Raw genomic sequence first — 18,571 nt, 5'->3', positions numbered from 1 at the left:
TTTTTCCTTCATTAGCTTCTTTTATTATTATTTTTTAAATTACATTAGTAAATAATTTTAAACCATCACAGTGCCAATATTTTCAACATAATCCTTTTATATCAAGCATACTCATATCTTTCATAAGTGCTGGTAATATTTGTATTCGTTTGTTTTCCAGGATAAAAGTCTCTGTGAATTAAAAATCTGTCCGATGGTGGACCAGCAGTGGCCTACACTCAGTCAGTGGTGTGCCAGCCCTTTTACGCCAGTGGACCGATATATGCTCGCTGTTAGGATATTAAAATATCAAAATTTTGATTTGACCATTAGCAACATTACACACTTCTCAATTGGTTTTTCATGGTGAAACACGTTTCCTGTATTTGTGTTAGATATTTACCCGTGGTCTCAGCCATTATAAGGAGATAAAATACGTGCAACCAACCCTATTTAGCGTTTACATTTTAACTGGAATTAGGCCGACATTTCGACTGCTTTTTCAACAAGATGGCTGTCTTCCAAAATATATGAGAATGTAACACACATCTAATAAGCTCTAATGTTTCATTTTAAATAATGCTCTACCTATTTATGGGCCTGTAAAACCACCGCGATTGAGTTTCAAACCGAAACTGATCAGCGTGGCGGTGCTCCATCTTGTGGACAAATCAATGAAGTTCAATTGGCATATTTACATCCAACAAACATGAGATATTAAATATGTGTGATAAGCCATTTGATCAGACGTAGTACCTATATAATAATAATAATAATAATAATAAATATTATAAGACAATTAAATGTAAGTGTAAGGATTAAACAGTGCACGAATGAAATTGTTTACCGTTCACTCTGTGCTGGCCATGTTAAGGCTGTGCTCCAATACGCGCCGACATATTCTCACTAGTTAGTGCCAAATGTAGTTCCCGCGTTTAAACGCACCCCCTCGTGTTCCACAGCGAACGGTTACTAGGGTTAAAGGGGTGCCACCTAAGACCGATTCTCTGTGTCCTATCTGATTTTCTTCCACAGGGATCAATACTATACGTACTTGCTAAAGTATTCAAGGGCGCATATTGGAACACAGCCGTAGTGTTTTGAGGAAACGTGGAAGTAGTAGCTATTGGACATAAATGAATGTAGCCGGTTATCTGTGTGTTTATTAAACCAAAGAGTATGGGAAAGATGAACTCAGCAATGCTTCTTGTTCGAAAAAGATATTTTGTTATTGCGACTTTAAATATAATAATGCTTCGCGCTTCATACTGCAAGTTTCCAAAGCCAGTTTTACCAGCAATAGCGACATACTTTGGGACCAAGTGCAGATATGAGGAGGTGAACCCACATTTAATAGACGATGTTTTGTTTGTGAATAAGTCTCTCATGGCACCCCCAGCCCCTGATTGTCGTGCAGTTCATTTAGTGGCAGTAATTAGACACGGGACTCGGTATCCCACGGTTAAAAACATTAAAAGGATGGCACGACTCTATGAACTGGTCAAAACAGAGGCCTCGGGTACTGAGCAGTGGCTACATGACATTCAGAGTAAATGGAGAATGTGGTACACTGATGACATGGACGGTAAACTCGTGGAAAAAGGCAAAAACGACCACAGACACCTCGCTTTTAGGTTGGCCAAGTCTTTCCCAACCTTGATATCCGAGGAAAACTTCCGAAGAGAACGTATGGAGTTCATGACCAGCTCTAAACACAGATGTGTGGACAGTATCAAGGCTTTCCAAGAGGGACTCCATCAGCACTGGGATGTACGAGGTTCTGTATCGCTTCCTTATAAATGTCTTTCACACAGTGGTCCTACACTGTCTTCTCTGTAGAGTGGAGGCTTAAAGGGGTATTCCAGCAATTATTTTTAACAAACAGAGTCATTGAAACAGTCTGAGAGTGAATGTGAAATGCTTCTTTCTAGAAAACCTTAAAGTAAGAATTGTTCACAGGGATGGTGATAGGAAGCAGAAATCTGTAACATTTAAGGTGTCTAAAAGTGATCCCATAACAAAGTTATTTCACTGCCTAATGACTTTTTTACCATAGTTTTTAAATAATATATTTTTAAGTTTCTCAGAATTACTGAGCGCAATGCAGAGACGCACCCTAGACAGGGCACTGGTCCATCACAAGCAATCACACTTTCACACCAGTGGACAAATTAAATTTGATTCCTAGATGGAGTATTACAGTATCATATGCTAAAGTTAGTCATGGATATGCCATCAATTAGAGAACACCAGTGCCATCCTTGGGCACTTTATGCCACACACACACACTCATTCATTGTCTGTAACTGCTTATCCAGTTCAGGGTCGTGGTGGGTCTGGAGCTTACCCGAAATCATTGGGTGCAAGGCAGGAACACTGGAGGGGGCACCAATCATTCATAGGGGGACACACATTCTCACATTCACTACATACATATGAAGTATATATATATATATATACTTTTTTAACAAATAAAAAACTGAAAAGTGGGGCGCGCAATATTATTCGGCCCCTATGCGTTAATACTTTGTAGCGCCACCTTTTGCTTTTTGAACAACAGCTCTTTCCACAGATTCTCGATTGGATGCAGGTCTGGACTTTGACTTGGCCAACACCTGGATACGTTTATTTGCGAACCATTTCATTGTAGATTTGGCTTTATGTTTTGGGTCATTGTCTTGTTGGAAGATAAATCTCCATCCCAGTTTCAGGTCTCTTGCAGACTCCGACAGGCTTTCTTCCAGAATGGTCCTTTATTTGGCCCCATCCATCTTCCCTTAAATTTTGACCAAAAGCTGACGAAAAAGCAGGCCCAAACCATGATGCTGCCACCACCATGTTTGACAGTGGGGATGGTGTGTTCAGGGTGATGAGCTGTGTTGCTTTTACGCCAAACATATTTTGCATTGTGGCCAAACAGTTCGGTTTTGGTTTCATCTGACCAGAGCACCTTCCACATGTTTGGTGTGTCTCCCAGGTGGCTTGTGGCAAACTTTAAACGAGACTTTTTATGGATATCTTTGAGAAATGGCTTTCTTCTTGCCACTCTTCCATAAAGGCCAGATTTGTGCAGTGTACGACTGATTGTTGTCCTATGGACAGACTCTCCCACCTCAGCTGTAGATCTCTGCAGTTCATCCAGAGTGATCATGGGCCTCTTGGCTGCATCTCTGATCAGTCTTCTCCTTGTTCGAGATGAAAATTTAGAGGGACGGCCAGTCTTGGTAGATTTGCAGTGGTCTGATACTCCTTCCATTCCAATAGACCACACCTGGTCTTCAACCAACCAAAAAGAGCACATGTCACGCCCCTATTAGTTGAGCTGTATTGGCTACCCTTAGCTGCTCGCATCAAATTTAAATCACTAATGATGGCCTTCAGAGTATTCACTGGTTCTGCTCCTATCTACCTCAATAGACTCTTAAAACCATACGTTAGCACCCGCCCTCTCCGTTCCTCAAAGGAGCGCCAACTAACACGACCAACACCCCCGTACAGGTCAGTTGAGGCTATTCTCATCTCTGGTACCACGCTGGTGGAACGAGCTTCCAAGCACTATCAGAGCAACAGAAACCCTCTCTGCATTCAAGAAATCATTGAAAACCCAGCTCTTCTGAGAGTATCTTTTGCACTGAATGTCTTTCTTTAATGCACTTATTACTTCCTGGCATATTGCACTTAATGTAAGGTATTTTGTATAATTTGTGCTGTAGTTCGAATGTTAGATCCTCTTTTGTAAGTCGCTTTGGATAAAAGTGTCTGCCAAATGCATAAATGTAAATGTAAATGATTGCTTGCACAGTGCTCCTTGGGATATTTAAAGCTTGGGAAATCTTTTTTTTTGTATCAAAATCTGGCTTTAAACTTCTCCACAACAGTATCTTGGACCTGCTTGGAGTGTTCCTTGGTTTTCATGATGCTTTCTGCACTTTGAACAGAACCCTGAGACTATCACAGAGCAGATGCATTTATACGGAGACTTGATTACACACAGGTAGATTCTATTTATCATCATCAGTCATTTGGGACAACACTGGATCATTCAGAGATCCTCACTGAACTTCTGGAGTGTGTTTGCTTCACTGAAAGTAAAGGGGCCGAATAATATTGCACGCCCCACTTTTCAGTTTTTTATTTGTTAAAAAGTTCAATAAATTATATTCCATTTCACGATTGTGTCCCACTTGTCGTTGATTCTTCACAAAAATTTTATATCTTTATGTTTGAGGGCGGCACGGTGGCACAGCAGGTAGTGTTGCAGTCACACAGCTCCAGGGACCTGGAGGTTGTGGGTTCGATTCCCGCTCCGGGTGACTGTCTGTGAGGAGTTGGTGTGTTCTCCCTGTGTCTGCGTGGGTTTCCTCCAGGTGCTCCGGTTTTTCCTCCCACAGTCCATAAACACATGTTGATAGGTGGATTGGCGACTCAATTGTCTCAAAAATGGTATGTATGTGTGTGTCTGTGTTGCCCTGAGAAGGACTGGCGCCCCCTTCAGGGTGTATTCCTGCCTTGTGCCCAATAATTCCAGGTAGGCTCTGGACCCACTGCGACCCTGAATTGGATAAGCGGTTACAGATAATGAATGAATGAATCTTTATGTTTGAAGCCTGAAATGTGGCAAAAGGTTGAAAAGTTCAAGGAGCCAAATACTTTCGCAAGACAGTGTGTGTGTATGTATGTATATATATATATATATATATATATTGATTGTCTCTGTCAACATCAAACACGACGAAACTCCGAGACAGACTTTAATTGAGAAAATTGCAGTGCACAGTTCACAGCTCTGACAATAAAACACCTCCATATTCCAGCTTAAACAACTTTTGTAAGAGATAAATGTGTACCAAATTTGGTAAAATGATTAATTTTCATAAAAAACAACACTTTGAAAGTTTCGAGATTAATCACAAATGTTAACTTTTATTTAAATAATAAATAAATAAATATATATATATATATATATATATATATGTGTGTGTATGTATGTATGTATGTGTGTGCGTATAAAAAAAACATCAACTGTAGCTGTACTTTAACCTGTTAAGTTTTTGCCTTTATTATTGCTAAATTCTCTTGCATTCTCATCAGGTAGATTTTATTAAAGTTACTGCATTCTCAAAGGCCCTTATTTATGTTGTGTAAAAAAATCCAACATATTTGTCAGTAGTGAATGGTGTACAAATGATCTGGTCTGATTTATGAAGCTTTAATACAGGCAGAAATTTGTAGAGAAGAAGAGTTAATTTGATGGATCAGGTTCAATGTGTGAAATCAAGTGCCAGCCTACATTGCCTAATTTGCATATCATTTACATGCTGTGTTTTCTACAAGTGTGCTGTAATTCATGCACACATAACTGAAGTCAGCCAAAGTATAGATAGGATTCTCATGGTCATAAACCAATAGTTGCGTTCGTAAAGCAGAACTTGAGGTTGAGCAAGTGTACTTCTCCCTCTACAAACCATACATTATTGTGTTAAAATTACAGAACTAGGACTAGAAAACGTGAAGCCAATACTCTTAGATATATTAAAGGCATTAGTTTGATGTAATTGTATAGTGTGATTATTTTCCTAAAATATTATATTAACAGTGTATCACTGCAGTGTGTTTGATGGGTTCAGAGCAGAAATATATTCATTAGTACAAAATGAATGCACAGTGTAATATATCTTTAAACAGAACAGGGAGTAGGTGCAGCACTTTTATCTTTGTACGTATAGAAATACAAATATTCATTTTGTACAGGATTGCTATGTGGACAAATTATTAGTATTTTTATTTTATATTTTTGTACTTGTAATTGTAGTCAATGTAATGTAAGCAATTTGTTTTTCAAACAGTTAAAACATTAAACTCAAATGTATTCACTTGTACCAGATGTGAATTTGAGTGCACATTTACGACAAAGATGAAATTGATGAATATCCAAATGGTCAATGAAAGTGGCTTGTGCTCATTTTACAATCAGATATGGCTGTACACCATTTTGATAACTTGTTTATACTGTATATAAAATACTGGTTTACGTCTAAGTAAAAGTACTTTTAAAATGATCAAGCCCAGAAACTTTCACTGCCGGGAACTTCTTAAAACATCCAGCATCTGTCAGATTAAAGACTGTGTTTTTGGGCAAGGTTTTACTGTTCTGGGTCAACATCAAATGATAAGGCTTGGAAATAGGAGGTCAAAAGTGAGAAATAAAAACAAAAAAGTAAACAATGAATTGATGCATTAATTAGCTGGATCTGGAATTAAGTTAACTAAAATAAGTAAACATATCACTTGAAATATCAGAAGTAAATGTATTCTTTTTAATTATTATACTTAATTTTGTATACGTGGTCAACTAAGTATTCCTTATCTTTTTGCTTCATAGATGTGCGTTTCATACACTATGTAAATGATTCGCTGATGAGATACTTCGATCATTGCCAAAGATTTGTTGAAGAGGTTGAGAACAACAAGACGGCCTTGAAGGAGGTTGAAAATTTCAAGTCATCTGTGGAGATGGATGAGGTCCGGAGGAGGGTGGCCAATCGCTTGCAGATTCCACACAGCCAAATAACAACAGGTCTCTGTTAATTTATACTTGAAATGTCCAGGAGCTGGTTTTTAAAATTTATGAATAACATAAGAAATTTTAAGTATAACAGATGCAGACAGTTTGTATCATTTTCTATGTAGTTTCCAAATAATAAACCTTTGGATGTAATAGGCCTGAGTATTAAATGGGCTAGACCACTAAATGAAGCAATTAAATGCAGGTTGAGTGGGTAAAAGTTTGTTAGAATAAAAATAAAGGAAATTTGTTTTTGTGCAATATATACACAAGTATCTGTGTAATACACACAGGAATCATTATATTATGTCCATCAGCCAAATTTGGTCACAGCATTTGCAAATTTATGTACCCTTGAATGTCTGGACTCAGCTTCTGAACAGAACACTGGCCCCTCTCTTCACCAGCTTGTGTGCTTCCGAGAGTGCATCCTGGAAAAGTAACAGAACAATGGTCTTCCATTTCTCCAAAGCATTGATTCTCCAATGGTCCCTTTTGTATGCAATTTTGAATGAAGTCAGTATAGAAACTCTGACTGACACAGCTACACAGTCCCATATGCAGCAAGGTGCAGTGCATCACATAATTATCCATAACATTTTCTGTGCCTCGGGAACAGTCTTTGTTGCTCTTTTCACTGGTAGGGTTTTTTCCTCCTCTGTCTGTCATTGGAGGAAAACATCATTTGAGTGGTCTTATTGTTTTGGTTCATTGCTGCAAATATTGGTCAGCCATAACTATCTATCTATCTTTACACTTATATAGCGCCTTTCTAGATACCCAAGGACGCTTTACAATCCACACTGCTCAGAACGCTCAGAATACTCAATCCACACACACTGGCGAGAAGCTGCAGCCAAACGCACACAGCCTACTCTCGACCAGGAACGACCGTCCACCTGGAGGACTGCATCGGGCACTAGGATTTCTCCCAGGACAGAGTGCCAACCATATCTGGGTGCACACACATTCATTCACATACACACTCATTCACTCACACAGCAGGACAGTTATTATTAGACAGAAGCCAATTCATCTACCTTCCATGTATTTGGACTGTGGGAGGAAACCGGAGACCCCGGAGGAAACCCACGCAGACATGGGGAGAACATGGAAATTCCACCCAGATGGGACTTGAACCCAAGATCCCAGCGCTGGGAGGCGAATGTGCTAACCACTAAGCCACCATGCTTATTTACCAATATTTCTACACTAATTGTGCCCTTTCCAGTTCTACAGTTACAGATTGTAGTCCCATCTTTTGCTTTGCACATTCTGTTAGCCTCATTTCACCCTGTTCTTCAATGGTCTGTACCACCACAGAGCAGGTACAGTTTGGATGGTTGTTCATGCTCAGCAATGCAGTGACACGTATGTGGTGCTGGCATGTTTGTGTGTGTGGTTTGTGTGCAAAGTGTAGGCCGACATCATATTAAACTCTATGGATTAAGAACGGGATGTCACTCAAGTGTGCTAGAAGGCATGCAAGCGAAAACTCAATTCGCACCAGCACAACGCACACTAATACACAACCATGTCAGTGTCCCTGCAGAGTTCCACCACTCAAATCATACCTGCTCTAAGGTGGTCCTGGTCATTGAAGTGCAAGTAGGGTTAAAGGGGGCTAACAAAGTATGCAGAGCAACAGCTGGACTAAAGTTTGTAATTGTAGAACTATAAAGTGCACCTATGTCCTAAGTAGAATTAATAAAATGGATAATGGTTGTAGAAACAAGCAGGTGATTTAAATATTATATCTAGAACAGATCTGGTTAATGGTTGTATAATTTAATGGCTAGCTAAAATAATGTTTATACATCCAGTTCAGAAATTCTAACAATGCCCTTTATATTTGTCACAGATTTGGCTGAAGCAGCTTTTTTCCTGTGCTCCTATGAGTTTGCAATCAAGTCTGAGAATTCTCCATGGTGTAATCTACTGGATAAAATGGATGCTGAAGTATGCACTTTCTAGCTCTTATTCACATCCGCTCCTTTTATAGTAATATCCTGCTAGTGAGACTACTTCAGGAACAGGAACCATATGTCATGTAATGCATGTAATCAAGATGAGTCAGAACTATGACTTTTTATGAATGATACATGGTATCTTGCTGAGAGCTTTCACATAATTCTAGGTGTGGATGCTCGAAGGGAGAGGTAAAACATGATATATTCTTATTTTCCTTGCCTGCTCATACATAATAACATAATAAAAACTCAGAAGATAAGTCAGAAGTAGGCAAGATTCATTTTATTGTGATAAAGGAATGCAGGAATGGTATTTAAAATGGCATGCTAAATATGTATTCAGTTGGACCAGGTACAATTAATAAGGCTCAGAATGTGGCTCAGTCAGGTATGTTAGACATCCTTTTTCTCTCTGCTCACAGCAGAAAAACAGAAAAAAGAACCCTCCAAACATTGAAAATCATAAAAAGAGATAAGGATATTGCTTTATTACTGCTCCATACATGGGTTATATTGACTTATTTTTGTTTTTTCCAATTATTTAGGTAGAAATACACTTTATATTACGGAGACTGTGAACTGTATGAAAGTAAACACAGAATGAAAGTGCTACAAAACTAAAACACTTTCAAATGAGTTTCTGTGGTAATTCAAACAGTGAATACAATATTCAGCTATGTACACAAAAATGTTTCTCATCAAACATACCATTCCACCTTAAAAGATGTGGAGTTTCTGAACGTAAACAAACCAGAAAGAAGTTCCCCACAGTTGTAGGAGTTTTCTTTAAGATTTTAAAAATGGAAATCAATAGTATTCCTGATTATGGATGGGACATAATATTGTAATAAATGATATCAGCCTAATCTATTAATTCTAAAAAACAGGGTGGTCTGGTAGGTTTTCCTGGCAGTTTTTCTGGTCACACAACCCTTACATTATTGAGTCACATGCACAGCCTCTGAAAGAGGATCTGACATCTTTTATTGCTTACATGCGTAAATGTGGCGTTGCTAATGGTGCTGAATACAAGAGCTGCTGTGAACAAAGAAATATAAGAAAAGCAAATTCAGTCCGCAGCTGCTCATTCAAGCCAAAAACTTTTATTATCTTTTTAAAAAATGAACTTTTTTAGTTATAGTTATTATGTTTTTGCCACTATTGTCTGAAAAAAAATGTAGCTAGTCATTATTCTCAGACAATTTCTGAGACAAATTCTGTCGTCACTCTTTTTTTGTAAACACGATTCATAAAATAGATACCTGGCTGACTGGATGCTTTACTGAAACATGAGAACCAGTTGTACCAGATCATACATTATATTTCTTTATTTATGCTGAATAACTGCTTCTGACTGCTTCTATACTAAAATTCTAGTAAGAAATTACAGCTATAACCAGAAGAAATGGTAATTTTGCTTGAAAGTTTGGGTTCATGGAATATATATGTACATACATTTTTAAATATGGCTTGCTACAGTATTGTACATGCTCTTAGCTAAAATGTTCCGTCCTCGTGATTGCAAAAATCCTGACCATTTATCTATTCTTATAGCCAGTGTTTTATCTAGTCGCTGTCCAATGCAAAATGTAATCATACACAGGATACGATGTAAAATATCCTATTTCAATCCATTAGAGCTTCACATAGGGCCCATCCCATGCTCTTCCAACTTGCAACCACACAATTTCTGTTGTTTAAATACTACACCTTAAATAAACTTTTAAGGTTGCTGCAGTTGTTTATGATCTGATCAGCAACCATATGCATCTAGAAACATTTAAATATGTATCTCCAACATAGCAACTTTACAGGAGAAGGAAAAAACCTTCTTAACTTTCAATGGAAGTCAGTGTAAAAAAAACATATATTATTTTGTTTTTTAAAGTTTATTTTGTAGCACTTAGATTGGTCCATTCGTCATTAAATTTCCCAAAAAGTGAAGGACAGCCGCTGTGTTTAAATGACATGGAAATCTAAAAATTGGCAAAAATTAAGATGCATGTTTTTCATTGGATAACGTGAGTGTTTACTTCCATATCATTGCACATCAAGGAAAGCCTTGAGACAAAATTTTCCAGATTTTGATTTGCTATGTTTGCTGGATGTATTTGCTCATTAAGTATTGGCAATTAATTTACAAACCCCATTTCTAAAAGGTTGGAACACTGGGCCAAATGTATGCAAAACAATATACAATGATGTGCAAATCATTTAAAGTCTATATATAAAATTGAAAATAGTACAAATGTTTTTTACATATTTTTAAATGTTGAAACTGAGAAAAGGCAATTCTTTTGTTGTTTTTGCCTGTTCTGAATTTGATGGCCGAAAATTTGGGACAGGGTCATGTTTACCATTGTGTTACATCATCTCTCCTTTTAACATTTGCTGTAGTTTTGAAAGTGAAATGTTTTCCCATAAGTGGCCATGCTGCTTTAATCCATGCAGAATGTGGACTGGTCTTGTCCTACAGAAATATGTAAAAAGGATGTTGTCTGGATGGCAGCATGTTGCTCCAAACCTGCATTTATTGTTCAGCATAGAAGTGCTCTCCAAGAGGCGCTAGTCGAACATGCACCCCCTTACCATCTCAGACACTGGCTTTTGAAGTGTGTGCTTATAACAAGCTGGATGGTTCCTCTCCTCTTCAGCTTCCAAAAAGAATAAAAGATTTTGCTTAGTCCAAACACAGGACACATTGTCACTTTGCTACAGTCCATTTTAAACGAGCTTCATATATGGTTATATATATGTTTTTCTCTTTATATATAGGTTATATATATGCTTTTCTCTTTGTATGATAGAGTTTTAACATGCATTTGTGAATGCAGCAATGAACTGTGTTCACAGACCATAGTTTTCGGATGTGTTTCTCAGTCCATGAAGATTTCCACTACAGAATCATGTCTGCATTTAATGCAGTGCCACCTGGGGGCCCAAATCCAGATTTCACAGCCAGCCAATTTTGGTTTTGCCCTTGTACTTTGAGTTAAAAGGCTTACCCCAATTCTCTACATTTTTTAATTATATTATGTACTGTAGATGATTAAATCGACATTTTCTCCTCATATGCTTGAAGTGTTTCACCATTGGCCCATGCAGTCTTTCACAGAGCTATGAAGCCCTCTCCACCTTCTGAAAGACTCAGCTTCTCTGAGATGCTCTTTTAAACCCAAACACGACACTTACGTGTTGTCATTTAACCTAATCTATTTTCCTTGTAGCATTGCACAATTAAAGTATTTCTTTGGCCTGTCCCAAATATTTTGCAATGTTTGTATGACATGAAATTAAAAATGGGCTTATACTTTTTAAGAAACAATAAAACTACTCAGTTTCATCATTTAAATTATTGTTTTCACTGTTGTCAGTTACATATATGATTTAAATGGTTTGCTCATCATTGTATTCTATTTTTATGTACATTTTACCCAGTATCCTATCTTTTCTGTTCAATAATGCTTGTACACAAACCTGCATTTTCTTTCCTTGTCATTTAGGCAATGACAGCATGTATCTGCATTTAAATGGTTTAAAAACTAAATACAATTATCACAGTGATAAGAATAATAAGACTAAGTCTAGAGTAAAGATTCTCTTACATCTTCTAAAGACATTTCCTTCACCACATTTTGACTGAGCTCTCTCTGAATACTCCACTCTTACTGCTCCCTTTCATGATGCAGGTTTTAAAAGTAGTCTTAATTACAGATTCTCACCAGAGAGAATCTTAATCCACAAATCCCAAAAACCTAAGTACTGTTGCTTTTAAAGATGGATAATTAATAGATTATAAATGTTTGTTTTTGGCTTTTTAAGGTCCTTGAATATAAAAATGATCTTAAACAGTACTGGAAAAGGGGATATGGCCATGACATCAACTGCAAATCGAGTTGTTACCTGTTTCATGACCTATTCAAGCGACTTGACCAGGCATCGTATGACTACAGGTAAGACTATCAAAGCTTAATTTGTAGAGCTGTATGACTGGGATCATTTAGCTCAATGTGTTGTTCATTTGTTATTTATTTATTTATTTAGGTTATGTGTTGTTGTTTTTTTTTTATTTAAAACTGCATCTTTTAATTGTCTTGAAATAAGTGCATAAAAAACAGGTTTCATGATGCTCATAATATGCTCAAAAATGCACAGTGAATTATACAGTGGACAAAACTAAAAGCAACATGGAAAAGACAACAAATGTAATATGGCCCTCAAAGAACCTTTTTCACGAATAAAGGGTTATTTGCATTGTGAACGCCTTCTTCATATTCATGGCAAAATGTGCTAAAGGGATCTATACTGCACAAAAGGGTTCTTCTATAGTAATGATGTCAAGCTTGTTACAATAGAGGAACAGTTTTCTTTACTAAAGAACCCTTGAAGAACCATCATATTTAAGTGTGCAACAATGACTTAGGCTAGCTCAAAAACATGATTAAACTGTTTGCCAAATTACATACAAGTAAACATATTATCTAGCTGGAGTTGACAATGGTCAAATAGTACACACACTTGCTTTTCATCTAATCCCGCTTTATTTAACACAACCCTTGTCATACTCAGACTATTTCTTCTGTTATACTTGGCCCAAATTCCTGATCTCTAGTTGGATCCCAGATACGATTGACACTGTGTTGTTATATAAAACAAGACTTTGTACATTCTTGAAAGTTCATGGAAAGTTTAAAAAAGATAATTAGAATAAGATAACCTTTGCTTACATACTACAATGACACAGTGTCTTTGTATGGGAAGATATTTAACATGGCCTGAAGTTAATTATCTGGCGTTCATTTTATATATCGTCACTGCCCAAAGAAAACATGCAACTCCACAGAAAACGGAAGAAACCTTCTTAACTTTCTGTGGACGTCAGTGTAAAAAGACTTTATCTTTATGTAAGTAATTTATGAGCCTTTCTATTGGTTCATTCTACATGGACATTTCACACAATGTGAAGGACTACTGTAGTGTTCAAATGATGTAGTAAAATGGAGGTGTATTTTTGTCTTGGAACAGTGTTCATATATATTATTTTTGCTTTGCCAGGACTCTCTCCATGGTAACCTTTATGTCTCCTTTACAACTTGTTAGGCCAGTTTTCAGAGCCTGCGGAACATTACACTTGCAGCTTGACACGGATCAACAACACTGATCAGTCTTGTACATGTTTATTCGTTTGAACGATAAGTAACGATAAAGGAATAAGGCTTATATTCTATTTCAGGGCTACATTTATAAGGCTGCAAACCTAGGCATGCATTGAATGATAGCTAATATAAAAAACAGATGTCTTATTAATATTTATTTTATTTTATGTTTTTTTTTTTTGCACTATTTGATGGTTCACAGTCATAAATGCATGTGATCTGTGAACGAATCTCTCCCTGAATACCCATGCATGCCCACAATGCATTTATTCTGCTCTGTCCCAAATGAGCTTTATGATCAGTGAGAATGAAAACCAAAATCCAAATGAACAGCCCTAGGTGAGCAAGCCAAAAGCAACAGTGCCAAGGAAAAAGTCTCTCGAAGCTATTGAAGAAACATTGGAAGGAACCAAAACTAACAATGGGACCCATGCTTCTCTAGTCAAACAAATTGAATCTAATTGAAAACTGCAGGTAGAAGCAGCCTTGGATTCTGTATAGATTGCAGAGGTTTTTAGTAAAGCTCTATGCTGAATCAGTCCCATCAAATATCCAGGAGCTGGGGTTGTGGATAGATATGTAGTGTAGCAGATACTGGGAATGGAGGGCAGATAACTGGTCTCAAGGCAGGTGAGTACAGGAGAGCAGTCTTTAACTGGACGGGAGTAGAGATGTGGCATTAGTTCAGTTTGTATTTATGGATTATAGAGAATATGGAAAATGTCAGAGTGGGGCGAGTGACTTCGGCAGATCTAACCGCAACAGCCAAAGTAAAAGGAGAGAACCAGCAGATAACACAGATATGAGGGCACTCTCAAACACTGGCATCAGCTCTAGCATCACAGTTTACCATCATTTCCTATGTCAGTTAACCCCAGCTCTACAGCCTTTATCCAAGGGGAAAGGTTAATTACTAAAAGCTACATTAAACAAGTAAGTTTTCACCCGTTTCAACATTAACTGTAAGATTATTCCAGAGTTGAGGGCATTATATGCAAAAGCTGTTCCATCCACTGAAGTCTTCTGAATTCTTGGAACTTGTTGAAAGCCAGCATCCTGTGATTGTTTGTAACAAGAAAAGAAATTATTGCAGGTATTCATGGGCAAGATAATAAAGGGATTTGTATGTCAATACAATTATTATATAATCTATATGAAATTTAATTGGAAGGCAGTGCAACGCTGATAGATCTGTGCTGATATTATCAAATTTTCTGGTTTCAACACACAGTGAATTATTTTGGGACAGAAGCCCTGCGTCATCTAATTTTAAATGTTTCTTTGCATCATGAGTGTTCTTCACATTGATTGAAAATGTGCTATAGATGGTTTTATATATTACCTTTTAGAATAGGTTTCTATAGGGCACCAAAAAGTGTTCTTCTATTGTTACGATGTCAAGCTTGTTACAATAGAAAAACCGTTTTGGTGATATAGAGAACGCTTTTCTAAAATAAAAAGTGCTATCTGTAGCACATTCTTCATCAATCTGAAGAACTCGTTTATGATGCAAAATCATGCAAACGCTTCAAGTGCTCAGAGTTCTACATAGAATAATTTCTTTACTAAAGAACTCTTATATAATCATAATTTTTAAGTGTGTATATTGTCAGTTGTCATGAAAAGTGTATATTAATATAATATATTCTTAAGAAAATGGTTGCTGAAATAATTCACGGAATTGTCATAGCAGTTCAAGTTGATATTTTTCAGGGCTCTCAGTTGATGCAACTTTCCAAGTCCTCAGTCAATGCATCGTCACAATTTTGATTCCTAGCAAGAGTCTCAGTTTATGCTTATGTGACACAATAACCCATTTTGACATCTTATTTTAGTAGTGTATAAACATGATCTCTTAATTTGTCCTTGTTAATTTCCCAGGTTTGGAGAAATGACCAAGGTGGTTAGCATCCAGGTTGGCCATGCTGAGACTTTGCTTCCGCTTCTCTCCTTGATGGGTTTCTTTAAGGATGAAAAGCCTCTGAAAGCAGAGAACTTCTCGCAGCAGCAGAGCCGCAAATTCTGCTCCAGCCAGATTGTGCCTTATGCTGCAAACCTGCTGTTTGTACTGTATGAGTGCAGTGAAGGCCTCAGACTCCAGTTCTTTCTCAATGAAAAGCCGATGACTTTTCCTGGCATTAATGACCTAGCTCCTTTGTATGAAACAGTCAGAAACTACTATTCTGGTCTGCTTGATGGCTGTGATTTTAAGAAGGAATGTGAACTGCCTAAAGTTACCCTGAAGAAAACTGAACTATGAAGTAGATACAGAATGTGGGTGTGGCTCTGAGGGTCATCTGTGCTTGTGCTGTAAGAGGACAAGAATCTAACCATCTCCCTCACTGGTTTTTAAATGCTTGCCATTTTCCATGCTGTTAAATGAAAGTCTATTTTTTTTTTTTAATACCTCAAGTGAGATGATGTAACCAAATGAAGTGGGTGGTTAATTTGTTTAATTTATTTTCTTCAGGTGGAAGTGTCACTATGGGATTCACATCTTTTATTGATTTGCCAAATTTATTAAGAATTCTGATTTGAAGAAACCAAATGTTTTTTTGTGAAATGACTGTAGAATTATTTTGTGATTGCATAAATGATTTTCCATGATAGTTTGTTTATGTAAATTAAAAAAACTCTTGCTGTAACCAGGATGTTTGCTATTTTAATTATGATATGTAATCCTGTTTTGACTTTGCTTTGTGGTTTATTTGCCTATTATAATCATTTGGTCAAATGACTGTGTGTTTATTCACATCCTTTTAAACTTAAATTTAGGTATTTGACAAATACAAATAAAAGTGATCCCTCTTGAGGTTTTCAAGATACATTATCCAAATACAACTGACGTGTCTAACTAATATATCCTAAATGTACTGAAATGATTTTCAAAGTTCACTTCAAAGAAGTGCTTTCATTTCATCCAGTTGCTCAGTTGACACTTGTTATTCCTGAATGCTTTGTAAAAAAACTGAGTGAAGTATTTGTTTTCAGCTTTTTGAAAACCCTTTTTTGAGAATTCTTCAAAGCCTGTCTTCACTAAACTTGGACTAGTCTTATGAAACATAATATAGCCTTATGAAACAAAACATCAGTCTGCCATATTTTCAATGTCAAATGCCAGACAACATTCAAGCTGTGATTAAAAATTAATGTTAAAGGATTTTTCTCCCAGGGCTCCGCCTATTGTAATACAGTTTTTTTCCATTCATGTCATTGTCCTCATGTATTGATGGGCGAGGCAATGCAAAAAGGGTCCTACCATGCCATTCATGTCTTTCTGGTAAGGGCTAACATTGTGTTATTGTTGGTTATTGTAGTAGTGTGTTGCTCTGGTTTGTATATGGTTGTGTTTTATTATTTGTTATTTGGTGTGTGTGTTCTGTGTTCTCTGGGTAAGGGTTGTGCTGAGGGATTTCTCAAGCCTTTGTAAAAACTGTTAAAGAGACATTACAATTGTAATCAAAAAACACTATAAAATTCAGGAGAAATTTCCTCATCATTTTATAGCTCTACAATCTGTTTGCACGCTGGAAGCCAGTTTACAAAGCCCTGGTGTCTGTAAATGATTAAAAAAAAACAAGTGGATTGGTCTGACATGCAAACTAAACAACTCAAGTTACAAGTTTTTGTGGCAATTCAAACAGTGAATAAAAACTTACAGACAAGCTAAACTTCAGCTATGTACGGACAACAGTTGTTTTTCTCTCCAACATGCCGTTGCATCTTAAAAGAAGCTGAGCTTCTGATCATAAACAAACCAGAGAGTTTTTTTTACTTGTTTACCGACACCAGGTTTTCATAAGCCTGTCTGTGTGCTGGAGACATCTGAAATTGATGAAAAGTGTTTTTTGATTACATTAGAACATCACCTTTAAAGGCAGATGGTGACTGTTCATCTCCCATGATATCACAGCACCTGGGAGCGTACCAAGTCCAGCTTTGGGTCTCATTGCTGTGGGTTACATGTCTTATCAAGGCCGCCCATTTCACTGGACTGCTGGATTTCAGCTCAACTCTATCACTGTTATGGCCAGGAATGCTGCCTTAAACACCTGGAGGTAGGCAGAGTGGACCTTGTCAACACTGACACACTCTGGAATTTTTGTAGGACTGTGGTGGACTAACGTTGGCGAGAGGCTGTGTGGTCTACACCATGGTCCCCAGGGGTCGCTGGGAAGTTGAGGGGGCAGATCCATGCAAAGTGGCTTCCATCATGGCCTGCAAACTCCTCTGGTATAGAGAGGTTTTTATTCTAGTTGTTGATTATTTTAATAATGTTTACCTGTCATTCATTTATTGTTGTGTTTTATTATTTATATGCACATGGTTTATGGTTTTTGGATTTTTATGTCTACAATTTACATGTATACGTTGTGTACTATGTTCTGCTTTGTGGTAAGATTCAGGCTGGGCTTGGGACATGCCTGTTTAATAAGGAAGATTCTGCTTATATGTACTATGTTGTCCTCACATTTATTGACAACAATATAAAAATATTATATAATAACATGAGACCTGAAAAAATATTTATTTGTCTGACAACTCCCTGCATGTACTTTAAAATATATTATTATATATCATAGCACAAAACCTTATCCCAAAACTACAGTACAACAATTTATTATGCATTGGTAAGTAGGCAGTATACACACTAGGGACGTACAGTTCCTATGACCAACACTGTGAACGGTAATGACATTCTAATGACTTTCTCAGCATTTCTCATCAAACCATCCTGTGTGACATGATTCGCATTTTAATCAGGAAATTATGCAGAAAATATGTATAATCCGTGTACTTCCTCTTTAAAGCAAGCGTGGGAGGAATCGTTGATTTGTGTCATTATCAGAAAGAACAGCATAGTTCATAGTGTGTGTTCCTACTTTTTCAGTCGTATTGCT

General features: G+C 37.1%; 2 protein-coding genes across 4 annotated transcripts in view; one reads left to right on the top strand and one right to left on the bottom strand.

Annotated features, from left to right (window-relative positions):
• cyth3a (cytohesin 3a) overlaps positions 1-630 on the bottom strand; it is a 33,220-nt gene extending 32,590 nt beyond the window's left edge. For 2 of the 3 annotated variants that reach the window (XR_010801825.1, XM_066663211.1), the window contains exon 1: positions 383-479. Coding sequence is in view for 1 of the 3 variants with exons in the window: in XM_066663211.1 (XP_066519308.1) it covers positions 383-398 (16 nt within the window). In the remaining 2 variants the exon portion in view is untranslated. Of the gene's footprint in view, positions 1-382; positions 480-567 lie in introns of those variants that run through there. The other variant, XM_066663213.1, reaches the window with a different exon arrangement.
• A 331-nt stretch (positions 631-961) lies between these two features.
• Positions 962-16,989, top strand: minpp1b (multiple inositol-polyphosphate phosphatase 1b). The gene is made up of 5 exons (XM_066665346.1): positions 962-1,756; positions 6,362-6,556; positions 8,406-8,503; positions 12,337-12,467; positions 15,552-16,989. Exons 1-5 carry the CDS (start codon positions 1,159-1,161, stop codon positions 15,928-15,930), a joined length of 1,401 nt encoding a protein of 466 aa, XP_066521443.1. The 5' UTR covers positions 962-1,158; the 3' UTR covers positions 15,931-16,989.
• Positions 16,990-18,571: the final 1,582 nt, after the last annotated feature.

The sequence above is a fragment of the Hoplias malabaricus genome, chromosome 3 (genome assembly GCF_029633855.1).
Source record: "Hoplias malabaricus isolate fHopMal1 chromosome 3, fHopMal1.hap1, whole genome shotgun sequence".
NCBI lineage: Eukaryota > Metazoa > Chordata > Actinopteri > Characiformes > Erythrinidae > Hoplias > Hoplias malabaricus.
This window is presented reverse-complemented; position numbering and strand designations above follow the sequence as displayed.